General features: G+C 40.8%; 1 protein-coding gene across 8 annotated transcripts in view; it reads right to left on the reverse strand.

Moving 5' to 3' along the window:
- Window positions 1-5,623: 5,623 nt before the first annotated feature.
- The window catches only part of epha4a (eph receptor A4a), a 43,676-nt gene continuing 34,168 nt past the window's right edge, over window positions 5,624-15,131 (reverse strand). For 7 of the 8 annotated variants that reach the window (XM_056741821.1, XM_056741829.1, XM_056741804.1 and 4 more), the window contains 10 exons: window positions 13,422-13,480; window positions 13,079-13,192; window positions 12,593-12,778; window positions 9,808-9,869; window positions 9,505-9,714; window positions 9,088-9,264; window positions 8,822-9,015; window positions 8,386-8,544; window positions 7,104-8,018; window positions 5,624-6,738 (listed from right to left, as the gene is read on the reverse strand). In XM_056741821.1, coding sequence (XP_056597799.1) covers window positions 7,904-8,018; window positions 8,386-8,544; window positions 8,822-9,015; window positions 9,088-9,264; window positions 9,505-9,714; window positions 9,808-9,869; window positions 12,593-12,778; window positions 13,079-13,192; window positions 13,422-13,480 — 1,276 coding nt within the window. In that variant the 3' untranslated portion in view covers window positions 5,624-6,738; window positions 7,104-7,903. The remainder of the gene's footprint in view (window positions 6,739-7,103; window positions 8,019-8,385; window positions 8,545-8,821; window positions 9,016-9,087; window positions 9,265-9,504; window positions 9,715-9,807; window positions 9,870-12,592; window positions 12,779-13,078; window positions 13,193-13,421; window positions 13,481-15,131) is intronic. The other variant, XM_056741789.1, reaches the window with a different exon arrangement.

Here is a 15,131-nt window from a genome sequence, read left to right on the forward strand (position 1 = left end):
TTTATAATGGTTTTGGGGGTTCGAACATTTTGAGCACTGTACAAATATATGACCCTTGTCTTGTTTTCGAGTACAAACACAAAAAAATCTTAAATTAGGATCTTTACGTGACATGGGAAATTGCCTAAGATATTTAGCCTTGTTTAATGAAAGAACATATAAGAATTCAATAAATTTGCCAGGTGGGCAGGAAAAATACACTTGAATTAGGCACTTAAAGGTTCTAGTTTATTTTCTTACCCCATTGGCAGCTTTTCAAACATACATATTAATACATCTTACATTTTCTTAAATAAAACAAGACACATTTTTGGTCGCGTTCCTCGTCCTCGTCTTGATTTAAGAATTTTTTGATGCAGAATTTGTACTAGAAAACATCTGGGATAGTATGGGGATCATAAAATTATGACATAAACTTCATAATTGGGTGAATATCTTGTGCCACCTTTTCAAAAAAGATCCAACTTTTTGGGGGATCTTAGCAAATCTGAGCAATTCAAATGTCAGACATTCCAAAAATACACAAAAACCGTATCTTCTCAAATTCGACGATGATTCTCTCATCTATTTTCTCCTCAGCTATTTGTACACTCTTACACTATGTCACAATCATCCCAATTGTTTGCTACTTTTATTTCACCCAAAAGAATCGGAAACAAAGTCAATACTGCAAGTTGAGAGCGTCTCCCGATAAACTGAAGAGCAACCTCGGAGAAACAAAATATTCCTCTGGGACGCGGTCATCGCTCAGTCATTGTGTGTGCGTGTCGTCTCTATCACCTGTTCATTAAAGTCCAGTAGCAGATTGAAGTCACTGTAGCAGAATAGCGTGTGCATTTGTTTCAGTCCGACCTGAGTGAGATCATTACCTGAGGCACTATGCTAAGCTCCTTCACCTCTCTCTCTCTCCTGCAGGTTGTTGTAATGCAGCAGATGGCTTCCCTCCACCACTGAACGTTTCAACAGAACGGCTCTCAGCATCCCTCTCCATACCTTTCTTTCTCTCTGACTCGCCCTCAAATTCATTCCCCCTCTCTCTCTCTCCCTCCGTTTGCCCCCTGTCAAAAATGGACACTGGCCAGACCATTGCAGCGCCTCTTCCAAACGTCCTCTGTTCCTTTCTGCCTCACTTTTTGGAAGACATTCCGAAACAAATAACAGAGAATGGAAAGACCATCAAAAGTTGTGTTTATGTTTTGATTGATCGATGTTCTATAAGCTGGATATGATGAGGATGGTCTGCGGATTACTCGTTCCACGTCAAATGTGATTCATGCATATTTGTCCCTCTGCGTCGGGTTCGGTCATAAATCCCATTTCACAAGCTTCCCTGGCTGACGATTTCAAATGTTGACAGAGACGTAGAGTTTTGTAGAAATACTAAAGCTCTACGGTTATTGGTCTTGGACCACGGTGAACCCGAAAGAACGGTGTTTGCGCTCGTCGCAGGGGACGTTTGGCATGGGAGCCTGTATGGATTGTCCCGCGGTGCGCATGCAAACCGAGGCACTAAGCTCAGCGCCTTGTCCAAACATTTCCTCCTCTTCTCTTCTCTCTGTTAATATTTATCCCTTCCCTCTATCAATTTCTCTATCTTTCATTTCTGATGAATCACACAAGTGTTCTATCGCATTTTACGGTTGAAAGGGTTCCAGGGCTTTGTTGCATTATAAAGATGGATCTGTTGAACTTTTCCTAAGTTGAGGATTTCAAGATTGCTGGCTCGGCCCGAACCCCTGCACGGATCTGATTTATACTGCTGGGTTTTCTTACACAATCTCATAAATACTTTTCACGGAAGGGGAAAAAATTAAACTGACTGCTTTTTGGCTGCGTTGGTGTCTGCAGTGTTTTAGACTGATCGAAACACCAAACTCCTGTTGGCGTGTGGACGACGAAAACAGCATTGCTGAGTCCCCGATGCTATTTGTGTAGTGAACTTCATATCCGTGGTAGAAGAGGGGCGGTCCTGTTTACCCCTCAACTGATTCATCACTTCTATATGGGCTGAACATTCTAGACAGGGTGTGTACGGTACGTCTGTTAAAAACTTATTTCATGCGAAATTAACAAACATTGTCACCATAATGTTATTAACTATATATATAATATTTGAATAATAATAACTTAGTTTTAAACACAGATACATTTTAAAAAGGCATTATGTTGGTACTTTAGTCTTTTGAATCTTAAAAGCCATGTGATCACTTTGAACAATTCTCTCCACATACAAATAAAGAAACAGTTTTTTTACAACATCAAGGGAAGTAAAAAATAAAATAATTAGATTTTTTACAGCTTTACATCTGGTAAAAGCTCTGTAAAAATGAACAAATAACGGAAGACTGGCCAAAGTTTGGACTCATCGACTAAACAGAATTCCATGACAGTAGTGACGAGACAGATGGAAAGGAAATAAATGAAATATTTTAATTGCATTGAACCCCCTCTGCTTTCTCTGTCTATGTGATAGCGGTAAAAGCCTGTGGGTGAGTATGACACTGTTAAGCAAACCTCATTACCTTTGTCATCTCTTTCTCATTAATCATGCAGGGCTGTTTGGAGCTCACCACAGCATGTGCACACAGCCATAGTCAATCACTCAAACTTATACACCTTACATATTAATAGGCATGAAATGTTGATAATGTAGTGAACATAATCCAGAATCAAATTAAATTGAAATCAGTGCCACACATTGAGAATGTGAGGGTCAAAGAACACAACTAAATTACCTGCAAGACCTTTTCTTAACTAAGATTTTAGACTTGTTTACTGGTAAAGAATTTACCTTGATTTTCAAAACAGCTTGAGAAATGTGTTTTTCCATCTTGAACTGAGATATTTTAACACAATCTCACAACAATTTGTAATTATTTTAGGAGGCGACTAATTTGTATGAATTAATGGGATCTCATTCAATCATTTGAGTATGATTTGCTTCGGCGCAACTGATGTTAGGTTTAGGGGTGCAGTTAGTGTAGGGGCTATAGGATGGCTTTTTTCATACATTTATGTAGATGTTTTGTAAATAGTTATGAATTCCTGTGATGAGGAAGATTTTTTTTCTGTCGTCAATTGAAACAGGAAATGTAGGTAGGCAAATGTCTTTAAAATTGGTACATTAGATATAAAACTTGATTTGCTACTCGGTTATTTGATTGTATGTGACCCAGTCTGTGAAACCCCAGCCAAAGTCATTTTTGTGATTTACTGTTTTCTACATTATGTGGAGTAATTGTATTTATATACAATATTTAATATTGCATCCTCAGTATCTTCATTCCTAAGAACATTTAATATATATATATATATATATATATACAGTTTAAATGCCATGAAAGCTCATGATGTAGAGACAGTTCAAGAGGAGGTCATGACAACGACACACACACACAACCAGAAGGTTGTTTGTATAAGGATTAATAAACCAGAGGTCTCACACAGCTTAAGGCTGATTATGGAAATGCTTAAGTCCCCAGCAGCCACCATCAAGACCTGAGAGACCGCCGCTATGATCACTTATTTAACATTCAGGGTTCCCCACTTTACACATATAGGGCACACTTTCATGACACTTTTCATGTTAAAAGCGCTAGAGGCAGAAATCCAGTGTTTTCTTTTACTTTATGAGAACTCATTAAAATAAATTTGTAGTTCTTGTCATTAAGATGTAAACTTTAAAACAAAATGTTGTATGATTTATGCTTGAGCAAAAAGTAAAAAATAAAAATTGACAAACGACTGACCTTTGAATGGTTTTGCCATTTGCAAATTCCCTTTCTTTCTTTCTTTTTGTTTTGTCATCTCACATCTTTCTTCAGAAACCCTGTTAACCCCCAATTTACTCGCTATATTACAGGAAGTAGCAAATTCAATAAAATTTAACAATAAGGTGGTATTTGTTAACAAATAGTTAATGCAGTAGCTAACATGAACTAACAATGAAGAATACTTCTAAAGCATTCATTAATCTTAGTTCACATCAATTTCACCATTTACTTATACACTAATAAAATCAAACATTGTCACTGTTTACATTAGTTAATGGTCCGTGAACGAACATGAGCAATTATATAGACTGTTACTAATTTATCAAGAATTAATAAACGCTGAAAAGCTCTATCACTCATTGTTAGTTCATGTTAGTTAATGCATCTACTAATGCTAACAATACAACCATATTGTAGTTACTGTAAATTCTTTATAACTTTTAAAGGAAGTTAACAGCATCTTTCCTTGTTTGACATTTTTGTACCTCGCTTTTTAAATCCACGTGTTGGAAATTGCTGAAAGAACTGACAAAACAACTCTTCAAGACTGAAATCAAAGCGCTAAAAGACGGCAGTACTACAATAAACAGAGATAGCACAGCAGAACATATCCGTACAAATATAAGACCTGGCTTATATCCCGATGGCTCCTGAGGATGATTATGCTATTTCAGGGTTATGATTGCGGATTAAACTAGGATTTCCAGAGCCGGTGGAGTAGCCTAACTCTCTGAGACTGCAGCTGTAAGCTGTTTCTGGGTCCTCAGCCACGCTCTGTCCCTCACCACCCTCTTAGTTTCTAAACACCGGACCACACCATCCCCGTTAAACCTCATTGAGAGCTATCAAAACACTCCAGTTCCTGTTCTCATCCTGCAGGAATGCCGCTTCTCGTGCTCATTAGATATCAAGCAAATTCAGCCTGGTGAGTCTTTCCTGCGCAGAGTTTAATTCCACTAAGCGCTTTTTTCTTTCAAGGGTGACAGGCGTCTAAATACATGCATAATGAATGCGTCTCTCATTAGAATGATTGTAAGAGGAACAACATTGCTTGGTTTTCTTGGATTCTAAAATTACGCGTTCTCCCCGTTTTTCAGCTCTCCTTTATTTATCAAAGGCTTTCCACAATCAGACCTCATCGCGATTGGGACGGCTGTGGGAAACAGATGTTTACTGATTAAGCAGGCGCAGCATGCCAAAGCGGCTGTATTACGGCCCATTCAAAGTGCAGAAAGGACAGGAAAAAAGTTTGGAGAAAAAGGAAGGAAAAAAGAAAGGCAGACGAAATGCAGGCGCTCGTGAGCCGCCCCCTCTTCATCATAATACCGTTTGATTGTTGAAGTTGTTCTACGGGGGAGAATTTTCTCATTTTTTCTTTTAGTTTTGATACGCTTTTAATGTGTTGGTTATCCCTGCCAAGGCGCTCTTAACCACAATCAGAGAAAGCGTTTACACAAACACTTACTTCAAGCTCGGGCTGAGAGATGAGAGAAGCAAAAAGCTTGGGGAGAAAACCGAAACGATCTGAACGCTGCTGGCACGACCGACAAACCTGTTTATACCATGAGATTCGACTCCAGCCACCGTTTCGTTTCAACACCGGCCAGAATGTAATAGAACTATGTGACCAGCATCGCACGGAGCCAAATGTCCTCTCTCACCCTCGCCTGGCACTTTGTGTGGATTTAAACACTGGGTTCGTTTCTCTACATGTGAGAATACCTCATCGAACGCCCCATCCAAATAACCGGTCGGTGAGGCAGACGGCTAACCTTTCCAGCAATTGGCTTCGGAGAATTAGCGAGCGATCGTTCAACAAAATTAGTGGCATGAATCACGTCAGACGTTAATTACAATGCACGTGGCAATCATTTATTTCTCTCATAGCTCTATTTTACAATTTACAAACTAGATAAAAAAGACCATAAATAAATGACATTTTTCATGTACCTAAATTCATAAAATAAAAAATGTAGATGATGACAGTATGGACAATTATACACAACGTTAAACTTAAATGGCTAGAACGGCGGAGAAAAGCGATTTGTTAGTTGGATTTCTCCAGAATAAACTACATTAGGAGACATGGCACACATTACGTTTCTCTCCTCTCACATTCATTGCATATTCCGGACAGACCCTATAAGGTTGACACCAAACAGTGAGGAGGGAACATAAAAGATAAAACAAAGAGGAAGAATGAAACGTATTTCAAGGTCAGAGGCATTTCATATTCTACTGCCTCAACAAGAACCCCCCCCTCCCACCTCAGAATAAAGTCTTAAAAAGGACGGAATGAATCTAGCTGACATGTAACAGAGCACACTTGAAATGCTGAAAAGCCTTTTTTCCCGTTTCTATAAACATTCTTGTAATACGTTTATTTTGGGTACAAATCACGTTCCTCTTACGGGTCACTTTCGAATCAACGTCAAATCTTCTCGAAATAGTTCCCGTTTGAGTCGAGCAGTCCAAATAAATCTGCCGTATTTTTGTTACAATCTCCAGTCTTGCCGCAAAAAAAACAACAAAAAGAAACCAGCAGTGTCTTAGCGTACATTGCAAACAACTCCAGGTCTCCAGCGAGTAGCCACGACTCAAGAGTTTTGTAGGTTTAGCTCCCATCATCTGTTTTTGTCCTTTATGTGCGCATCTCAAAACAAACTGTCATTCTTCACCGAGAATGCACTGAGAACAAAGCGTTTGAAGATACTCTGTCAGGAATAAGGGCAACAGTGAGAGGAAATGAAATTTTTCATTACAATCTCTCATTGAATCTCTGAGGGCCCTACGCCGTTTCTCGGGTTGTTTGTCATTTGTTTTCCGTCTCCTGTAGTGGAACCATTCTGGGAATCATGGGAATTGAAGTCCTTTGTCCCAGCATCAGGTAAATGGAGTTATTGAAACGGCAACGGATGTGCGCCCACACTGGGTTTGACTGAGAAGCAGATGTATGAAGATGATTCTGTAGAGAGAGAGCGAGAGAGAAAAGTGAGAAATGAGAAAATGATTTGGGCATTCAAAGCCGTAAACAGACACACACACACGCACAAAGTATTAATTGAAGCAATCCACAGAGTATGGAAACTAAAATTACTGTTTGTGCTCTTTCTGGGGATCATGGGAAAAAAACACATTTCAGATTTTTGGCTCGCTTTTATTTTCAAGCTCATCCCATCAAACGGCTTTGAGCTTTGCCAGTATATCGCCCCATATTCATCAGCGCTGGTTCTAATCCCACCTAATGAGTGGATAAATAACTGCAGGGGACAGGGAGGAAGTAGAGCAGATCTCATAAACACGCAGTCAGACTTGTTACATCGTGCTTACCTTAGCTCAGCTCTGATGGAACATCCAGTAAGGGAGACATGTGTTGATTTCATGGCCCGCTGCAGGTCTCCGGAGACGAGAAGGGAGAGACGTAGATGGAGCGAGAGAGTGAGGAAAAGTAAGAGGGGACCGTGGAGACCAAGGTGGAGAGAGAGGGATTTAAACGGAGTGCAGTCTTTTCTATTCCGACCGGTGAGTTCCCAGCCAAGCGGAGCGGGGTGGAGAATCGTTGAGTGGAGAGACATATTCCATTCTGAAGATGTGGAAGTCTTCCAGAACTAGCCCGGAGACGTCCTCCATTGCGTTGGAGACGGAGAGAAGACGAATGCCTCTTAGAAATCCCCGGGACAGGAGCGTTAAAGAGCGCGTTAAATCTTTAGCGTTGATGCCTCCATTTTGAGCATAACAATCCGAGCGACCCTGAAATGGCAGGAGCGGACGGAAAATCCAGTACTATTTATACATTTACTTACAGACACAAAATAAAACAATTAAAAAGGAACAGAGAAACTCCTTCATAGTGTCATTGAAATGAAGGAACCGATCAAAAGCTTCCTTGAAACATTTCCAGAGCATCAGTACAGCATGGGACAATCCTGTTTGACTCTCGGCGGGCGGGGATGATGTTACGGAGAAAAAAGTGCTGTGTCGTTCCTCTGAAATCTTTTTTTTCTGTTTGTTTGTTTGTTTTTCGTTCATTTCCAAAAATTAATTTAAAGTGCATGGATGAGGTAAATGGATTTTCTTAAAAACCAAAATAAAAAAGTCCAAAGCATGTTTCGAGTTTCTATCCCATGGGTTCAGACAGGAACCATCCTGTCTTGTATTTGTTGCATGTGAGACAACATTCCCTGCGCGCTGCTGAGGATCTTGTCCTGATGTGCCGCCAAAGAGATACCTATCCTCCCCATGTCCCTGTTTGAAAGAAACACAAGACAGAGGTGATGAAAACGGCCTTTTAATCTGCTCCAAGCCAACAGAACGTTTTTTTCCCTCTTTCCTCATTTGCGTCTTACACGAAATCTAAGAACTCAATCCTGGCTGAACATTTGCATGGCAAAGTTAGGAAATGCTTCACTGAGATCTATAGGGGCTTTGCACGGAACTGTGACTACCGAAGCCATATGTCAGGGGCACGTATCCCCGGGTGCTGATTTAAAAGCTGCCTTTCTTTTTCTTGCATTAATCAAAAGCATACTGGAAGCTCTCCGTGTCCAATACACACACATCAAACGCTTCCTAACGCCCATAAAAGTGCTCAGCATTTGGTCACGTGACTCACTCTTGTGTCATCTGGACAACGGCCTCCGGAGTCGTGTAGCCTGCAGCGGTGAAGTTGTCTCTGTAACGCTCCATGTTGATGGCCTGCAGCCAGTCGGTGACTGATCCCAAGGTGGATGTGAATTCTGGGCTGCTGGGCTCCAGGAGGGTGGTGTTGGGTCTAGAAAAAAGAAAAGAGCGAGAGACTTATTTAGGAGACTCGGGAGAATGGGTTGGCTCTGCCTAATTTTAATAACTTGTAAAAAAACTATAAAAGGTTTTATAGCTGAACGCATCACTTCATTGGAACACATTTATATAACATTGCCAGTCATGCGTCTAACATGCACTTACGTGCCAGGGCTTAAAGCGTATTAACAGCAATCAACTAACTTTAAATACAGGAAAATGGCTTTTATGGCATACGTTCTTATACAGAACGGGATGGTTCGCATTACCTGGCTATCTCTCCCCCCGTCCTTTTCAAGCTGTTGGGGTTGCGGATCAGTTTATCCAGCATGTTGACGATTTGGCTAAACTTTGGCCTCTCGGCTCGCTCTTTCTGCCAGCAGTCCAGCATCAACTGATGCAGGGAAACGGGGCAGTCCATAGGCGGAGGCAGCCTGTAGCCTTCCTCGATAGCCTTTATCACCTGAGTCATACAAACAGGAAGTTATAAACAAGGAAAATATACAAACACTGACGTTGTGAATGCAACACTTACATCCTGGTTACTCATATCCCAATACGGTCGCTCTCCGTATGACATCACCTCCCACATGACGATGCCGTAACTCCACACGTCGGACGCGGATGTGAACTTCCTGTATGTGATGGCTTCGGGGGCGGTCCAGCGAATCGGTATCTTGCCTCCCTGTGATTGATAGGTTCCAGTTATTTCCTTCCGAAAGAGATAGCAAACACATGCGTGGAGGTTAATCACACACACGCGCACACACACACGCAGGCACGCATGCACATACAACCACAACTTCAGGGTTAGTTTGCTCATTTCTAAACTAATGGAAAAGATGCAAGTGAGACATGCACATACATGCAGGTTAAATCCTCAGACTAATCTGAAAGCTTGTGTTAGGGCTGCAAGCGGAAGCATGACATCACAAACGCATATAAGACATACCCTGGTGGTATAAGCAGCGTCTGGGTCTTCCTCCAACACTCGAGACATCCCAAAGTCAGACACTTTGCACACCAGGTTGCTGTTGACCAGGATGTTGCGTGCCGCCAGGTCACGGTGGACGTAGCTCATGTCGGACAGATACTTCATTCCTGACGCGATGCCACGGAGGATTCCAACCAGCTGAATTACTGTGAAACGCCCGTCGTTCTTCTACAGAGAGAGCGGCGGAGATTAAATGATGTGTTAAACTACACCGGAGTGCTGCAACGGTCAGTATGTTCAATATGATGCGGTTAGACTCACCCTTAGAAAAGCATCAAGGGACCCATTCTCCATGTACTCAGTGATGATCATCACCGGCTTACCTGCGCAAAGAAATAAAAAGGTTAAGAATGAGATTCTATTAGCGTACAGATATCTATATTGCATTCAAAGTTGTAATAGGATATTTATATAGTGAAAAACACAAAAATCCAGCAAAACAAATGTTGTGAAATGATTCATTCTCTATGCTATTTGCATCACATTCAGCATCTTTCAATGACACTTCCCAATCAAACCGGTGTGTCCGTCTAGCCCCTCCTATTTTCTCACCCCCTCCCTCTTCTTCCCGCCACTGTTTGCGAGTGGGATTTCTGTGTGGGTTTGTTTACCGAATGCAGCCGTTGCTGGAGGCTATCAGGGCTGGATTCCCACACTACCTGCCAGTCATTACCGAGAGATGGCAACTCTATGGCAACGCAGGGCCCTCTCCAAGAGCCGAAAGGAAAGAGCGCAGGGGCTTTACAAAAAAGGACAATGGCACACGAACACACACCCACGCGAGGCCGGATCCATGCATACGTGGTTCACCTCTGAGGAATCATTTCAATGTTCGAGCGGTACCTTCATTATGCAAATGCCAGAGCATAAAAGACTGTGCCCACCATGCCGGTCTGTGAATGCACTTCGTGAGGACGGGCTGGCATCGCGTTTTTCTCTCTCTCTTCGAGGCTTAGGAGCATTTTCTCTTTATTTATTTGGGACAATTCCGACATCATTAGTAATTAATTTAACAGGTTTAATTGGCCCTGTTGGAGGCGTAGGTTGTGAGGAGAAGGGCTGCCATTGTCTGTTTGTAATAACAGTTCTTTTGAAGACGCTACTTCAGCTGTGCTGAGGATTATGGGAGACGGGCTGCTAATAATAAACAGCTCTCTAACATCGCGTTCTGAGACGGCAGACTTGTTAAAAGAGACTGCTTAGCATGTCACTGCATTCGTGTGGATTATATAGATCACTTTCATTTACCTTGATATGTTTAAAGGAACAAGTGGGACATTTTTTGAAGAGGTATGCCATTATATGCAATAAAAGCTTGTTTAGAAAAAATATGGCTGTTTGGCCAAACTGGATCACAGAATATTCAATATTCATAGGACTGTCAGTCTCAGTCACCATTCACTTTCATTGTATCTGTATTACTTTCAATGAAAGTAAATGTTATTCAGTCTCTAGTATTTCATTTTGTATCCAATTAAAAACAGTGATAAAATAAATACATTTGCTGGGAATGTATTTTTGTGTTTTCTTTTTGAAATATATACATAAATATAAATGGGTAGTAACATCACTTTGTTTTATAATATTAATATGCATAATATAAAACAACTTGAGAGATTTATCTTCATTGTCATTTTTTTCTAAATTTTGGCCGTCACACTGTAGGACACATTTGCATATTAGTCTGTCAACTGCACCCAAATATATACAAACAATTGCTGTAAAACATACACTCAAGATCTGCAGAGGATTGTGTCTTATTTCACACTTTTTACATTCTCTACCTCTCTCTTTTGCCTTCTCTCTCTGTAACCCATCTGTTGGCATTGTCTTCACTAATACATCATAGAGCGGACAGGGATTTGCCAGGGCTGTCTGGAGGAAAGATGTGACTCAGTGGGATTGTTACATGTCTGCAGAAACCATGAATGCAACCCTCACCCATCACAGTCCACTGAAAGAACCTTAAAAAACATCATCTTTGTGCTTCTCCCAGGCTGCCGAGTAGCCATCATAAAGCCATCACTGTGAGAAGACACTAAGGGTGTTCTTCAGTGCTGCTGTCAAATTCAAACCCATCTAATGCAAATCACGCCTCACTAACACACACACATACCAACTTCTCTGCATATTATAAATAAGTTGTTCTGCCGGGTGAAGGCTGGCCACAACTGCACCCCTGAGGCTTGTTGCATACATATAAAAGAGAGTCAGCTTTCAATCAATACAGGGATATTAAAAGGTTTGATGTCAGCTCTGCCAGCTAGCCAAGACTCCGGTCTGGTGAAGGAAAGACTGCATTACAAAAGACAGGTTTGATTTTTATCAAAACGGAATAACGGGCAATGCGTCATGCCTTTAGCATGGTTCCAGAAAGCATTTAAAATGCAGACAGAAGGAAGGAATCAGTAAAAGATTTAAGAGCAAAGTGGCCCAATTCTCTAGCAAGAGCTTTTGATGCCGAAAACTCAAAGCACAATTCGAAACGTCGAAAACTATCAGCTCAACGGGGGAGCTTTAACAGGTGGCTAACTGTGACATCCTTAAAATAAGGAAGCATTAGACATTAAGTATTTTTGGAAATACTTTTTTTAAATAAAATGAACAAAAATGTTAAATAAGTTAGGTTTATGCATGAAAAAAACCGAAGCATATTTTTTTAATATAAAATCATTTTGAAATAATATTGTGTAAATTTAAATGTGCAAAAAACTAAAAAAGATAAACCTTGCTATCTTTTCATTACAAATAAATGCAAACAAACATTTTACAAATATTCATATTGTTTTTTTTATATTATTATTATTTTACTGATTTATTCATCTATTTTCAAGTTTGTACTTAATCCAGAACAAAATGAGCTGCACCATATTTTAAGAAAGACTTGAGATGATAGTAGATGTTGAAGCACTCCTTCTAATTTGAATTGTAAATTTAACAATACCATGGATTACAAAAAATATGCAAAATATAAGGTTTAAAGCTATGGCCATAGTACACATGCTTTGCTGACACCGACACTTATAAACGATTAAAAAAGACTCACATTTAGTGACGACTCCCTCCAGTCTGATAATGTTGGGGTGGTCAAACTGGCCCATGATGCTGGCCTCGCTCAGAAAGTCCCGCCTCTGTTTGTCAGTGTATCCCGCTTTGAGGGTTTTTATGGCCACACAGATCTCTCGCTTTCCAGGCATCTTAAGACGTCCACTGCACACCTCCCCGAATTCTCCTTTAGATGGAAAAATCAAGTTCGGATCAAAAATGTGGTACTGACTCATGAGGTATCTCGAGTTTACATTTCACTGTAAACGAGCTTCACACAAACGGGAACGTTTCAAACATTGTGAGGTCTAATGGATTCAGAATGATTCAGAATCATTGCAGTGTTTCAATAAACATTAACACACTGATTCGACAAAACCGCTGGAATTCTGTGTTTGTTAGGACAGTGTGAATCAGCCTGAACAGTTACGGTCAAGCTACATTCAGACAAAACCGTGGAAAAGAAAACAGCAGGCAGTTTGCTCACCGATGCCGATGACCTTTTCGATCTTGATGCAGGAGGCGTCGATTTCTTTAGCAAACTCACGGACGGCTTGGTTGGGGTCCTCGTAGGTGAAGGGGTCCACATAGATCCGGACACCTGTGGAGAGACAGAGGGGAGAGAGTTGAGTACACATTAGAAGCTGAAAGAAGAAAATGTGATATACAACATTGTGTAAAACATCTGTTTTTCATTACTCATTCTGCTTAGCTTATGTATGCCCTCTGCCACGCTGAGAGCATTCCAAATTCTCGTCTCTTATACACTCATTCTTTTGTCGAAATGATATATACAATTTACAGACCATGCTTGTGTGTTCCTGCATTACCTGGATGTAAATGTCTCTCCTCATCAGAGTCTTGTTTGGCTTTGCTGTATTTGCTTCTCCTGTTAACACAGAGATGAGACACCTTTAACTCGCAGGAAGAAGAAAAATCACAATTTAGATCCAATCTGATCTCTTTAATACCCTTTTTTCATTTTTTTGCCTAGACAGCAATGAGATTAAATGGAGAGATTTGTCCTGTTTATCAGATTTTTTAGGACACTAATAATCTCACTATTCTCCTCTAGAGCATCAGATCTTATCAAACCTAGTTTTTAATATTTCTTATCAATTTTCTATTATCAACAATTGTCCAATTTGATTCTATGTTATTCCTAAACACTCTGTGGTCTTCTGATCCATAAAAGAGCAACAACATGCAAAATGACACAATTCTCTGAGAAATTCAGCTAATCTTCTATAGAACACACAGGCAGATGAACTGGCACATGGGTAGGACACAGGAATAAACTGTTATAACTCTTCTGAATGACCTTTTTAGGAGCAATAAAATTAGTGAGCTAATAAAGCAGAATAGACCATCAAAGCAGAGAGAAGGTTTGTTCATCAGGTCTTTCATCTAAAATCAAGAGTGTAGCAATCAAACCGGGGCAATACAAGGATGTAGCCAAATGTCTGGGATTGAAGAGAACATATGGACAACCTTAAAGGGATAGTACAGCAAAAAATAAAGATTATGTCATTATTTATTCACCATCATGTTTTCAAACCTATGACTCTTAATTCTGTGGAACACAAACAAAGAAATTTTGAGAAATGGTTTTGTGTCTATACAATGGAAGTCAACGGGGTCCAGTGTTGTTCGGTTACCAACATCCTTCCAAAAACCTTCTTTCTATGTTCAGCAGAAGAAATAAAGTCATACAGGTTTGGATTGACATGGGGGTGAGTAAATGAGAAATCATTTTTATTTCTGGGCTAACTATTCAATTTATAAGAATAAAAAAAGAATAAAAAACACTATACATTAAGCACTAATCAGACTGAACAGAAAGTAAATAACATGAGAACATTTTCAAACAAATTGTAAATAACATGAGAACTCATTAGGTTCCCAAACATCAACAAAATCCCATTTGAAACCACCCAACCACAACCCCCCCCCCCCCCAAAAAAATACATCACTCTCCACCTGTCCACGAATGAGTTATTCTCCCCATCTTCAAAGTTGACATTTCACCCAATCACCTCTTGACCCCCTTCGGGCCAAACTGCTTACCCCTCCCATGGGCACAGAGGGCAAAACAGAATGAGAGGAACACACACAACCCTACCCGGGACGTCCAAGACTCCCTGCTGGGTAGGGGGGTCACCTGCTGCATATAGAGCAGGGGACTGGGTTCACACACGCATAGAAAACTTCCAGGAATGCACAACTGCTGTTATTGTTTTTCTACTGCGTTCTGGCTCTGACAAAGGCCTCCAACGTTTGGGGCTAGTGAAGTACGAAAGGATAAAAGGAGGGAGGGAGAAGGGCATATCCACAGGTAGAACAGGAGGAGAAGAGCAGATTTGAACGCCTCAGCGCACAGTTGAATCTGGAAATAGTTCTGCCTGCAGGGGAGCATGCCTTCCTGGGAGGAGACCCTGCCATCAGCCTGAGCGGCCGGTACACGTTATTTTAGGAACAAGGAGATTATCAGGTGTGCTATCCAAGTACTGAACCCGCGGCTTTGTGTGAGGCTGACCCCC

Source organism: Triplophysa dalaica, chromosome 3 (genome assembly GCF_015846415.1).
Source record: "Triplophysa dalaica isolate WHDGS20190420 chromosome 3, ASM1584641v1, whole genome shotgun sequence".
NCBI classification, from domain to species: Eukaryota; Metazoa; Chordata; class Actinopteri; order Cypriniformes; family Nemacheilidae; genus Triplophysa; species Triplophysa dalaica.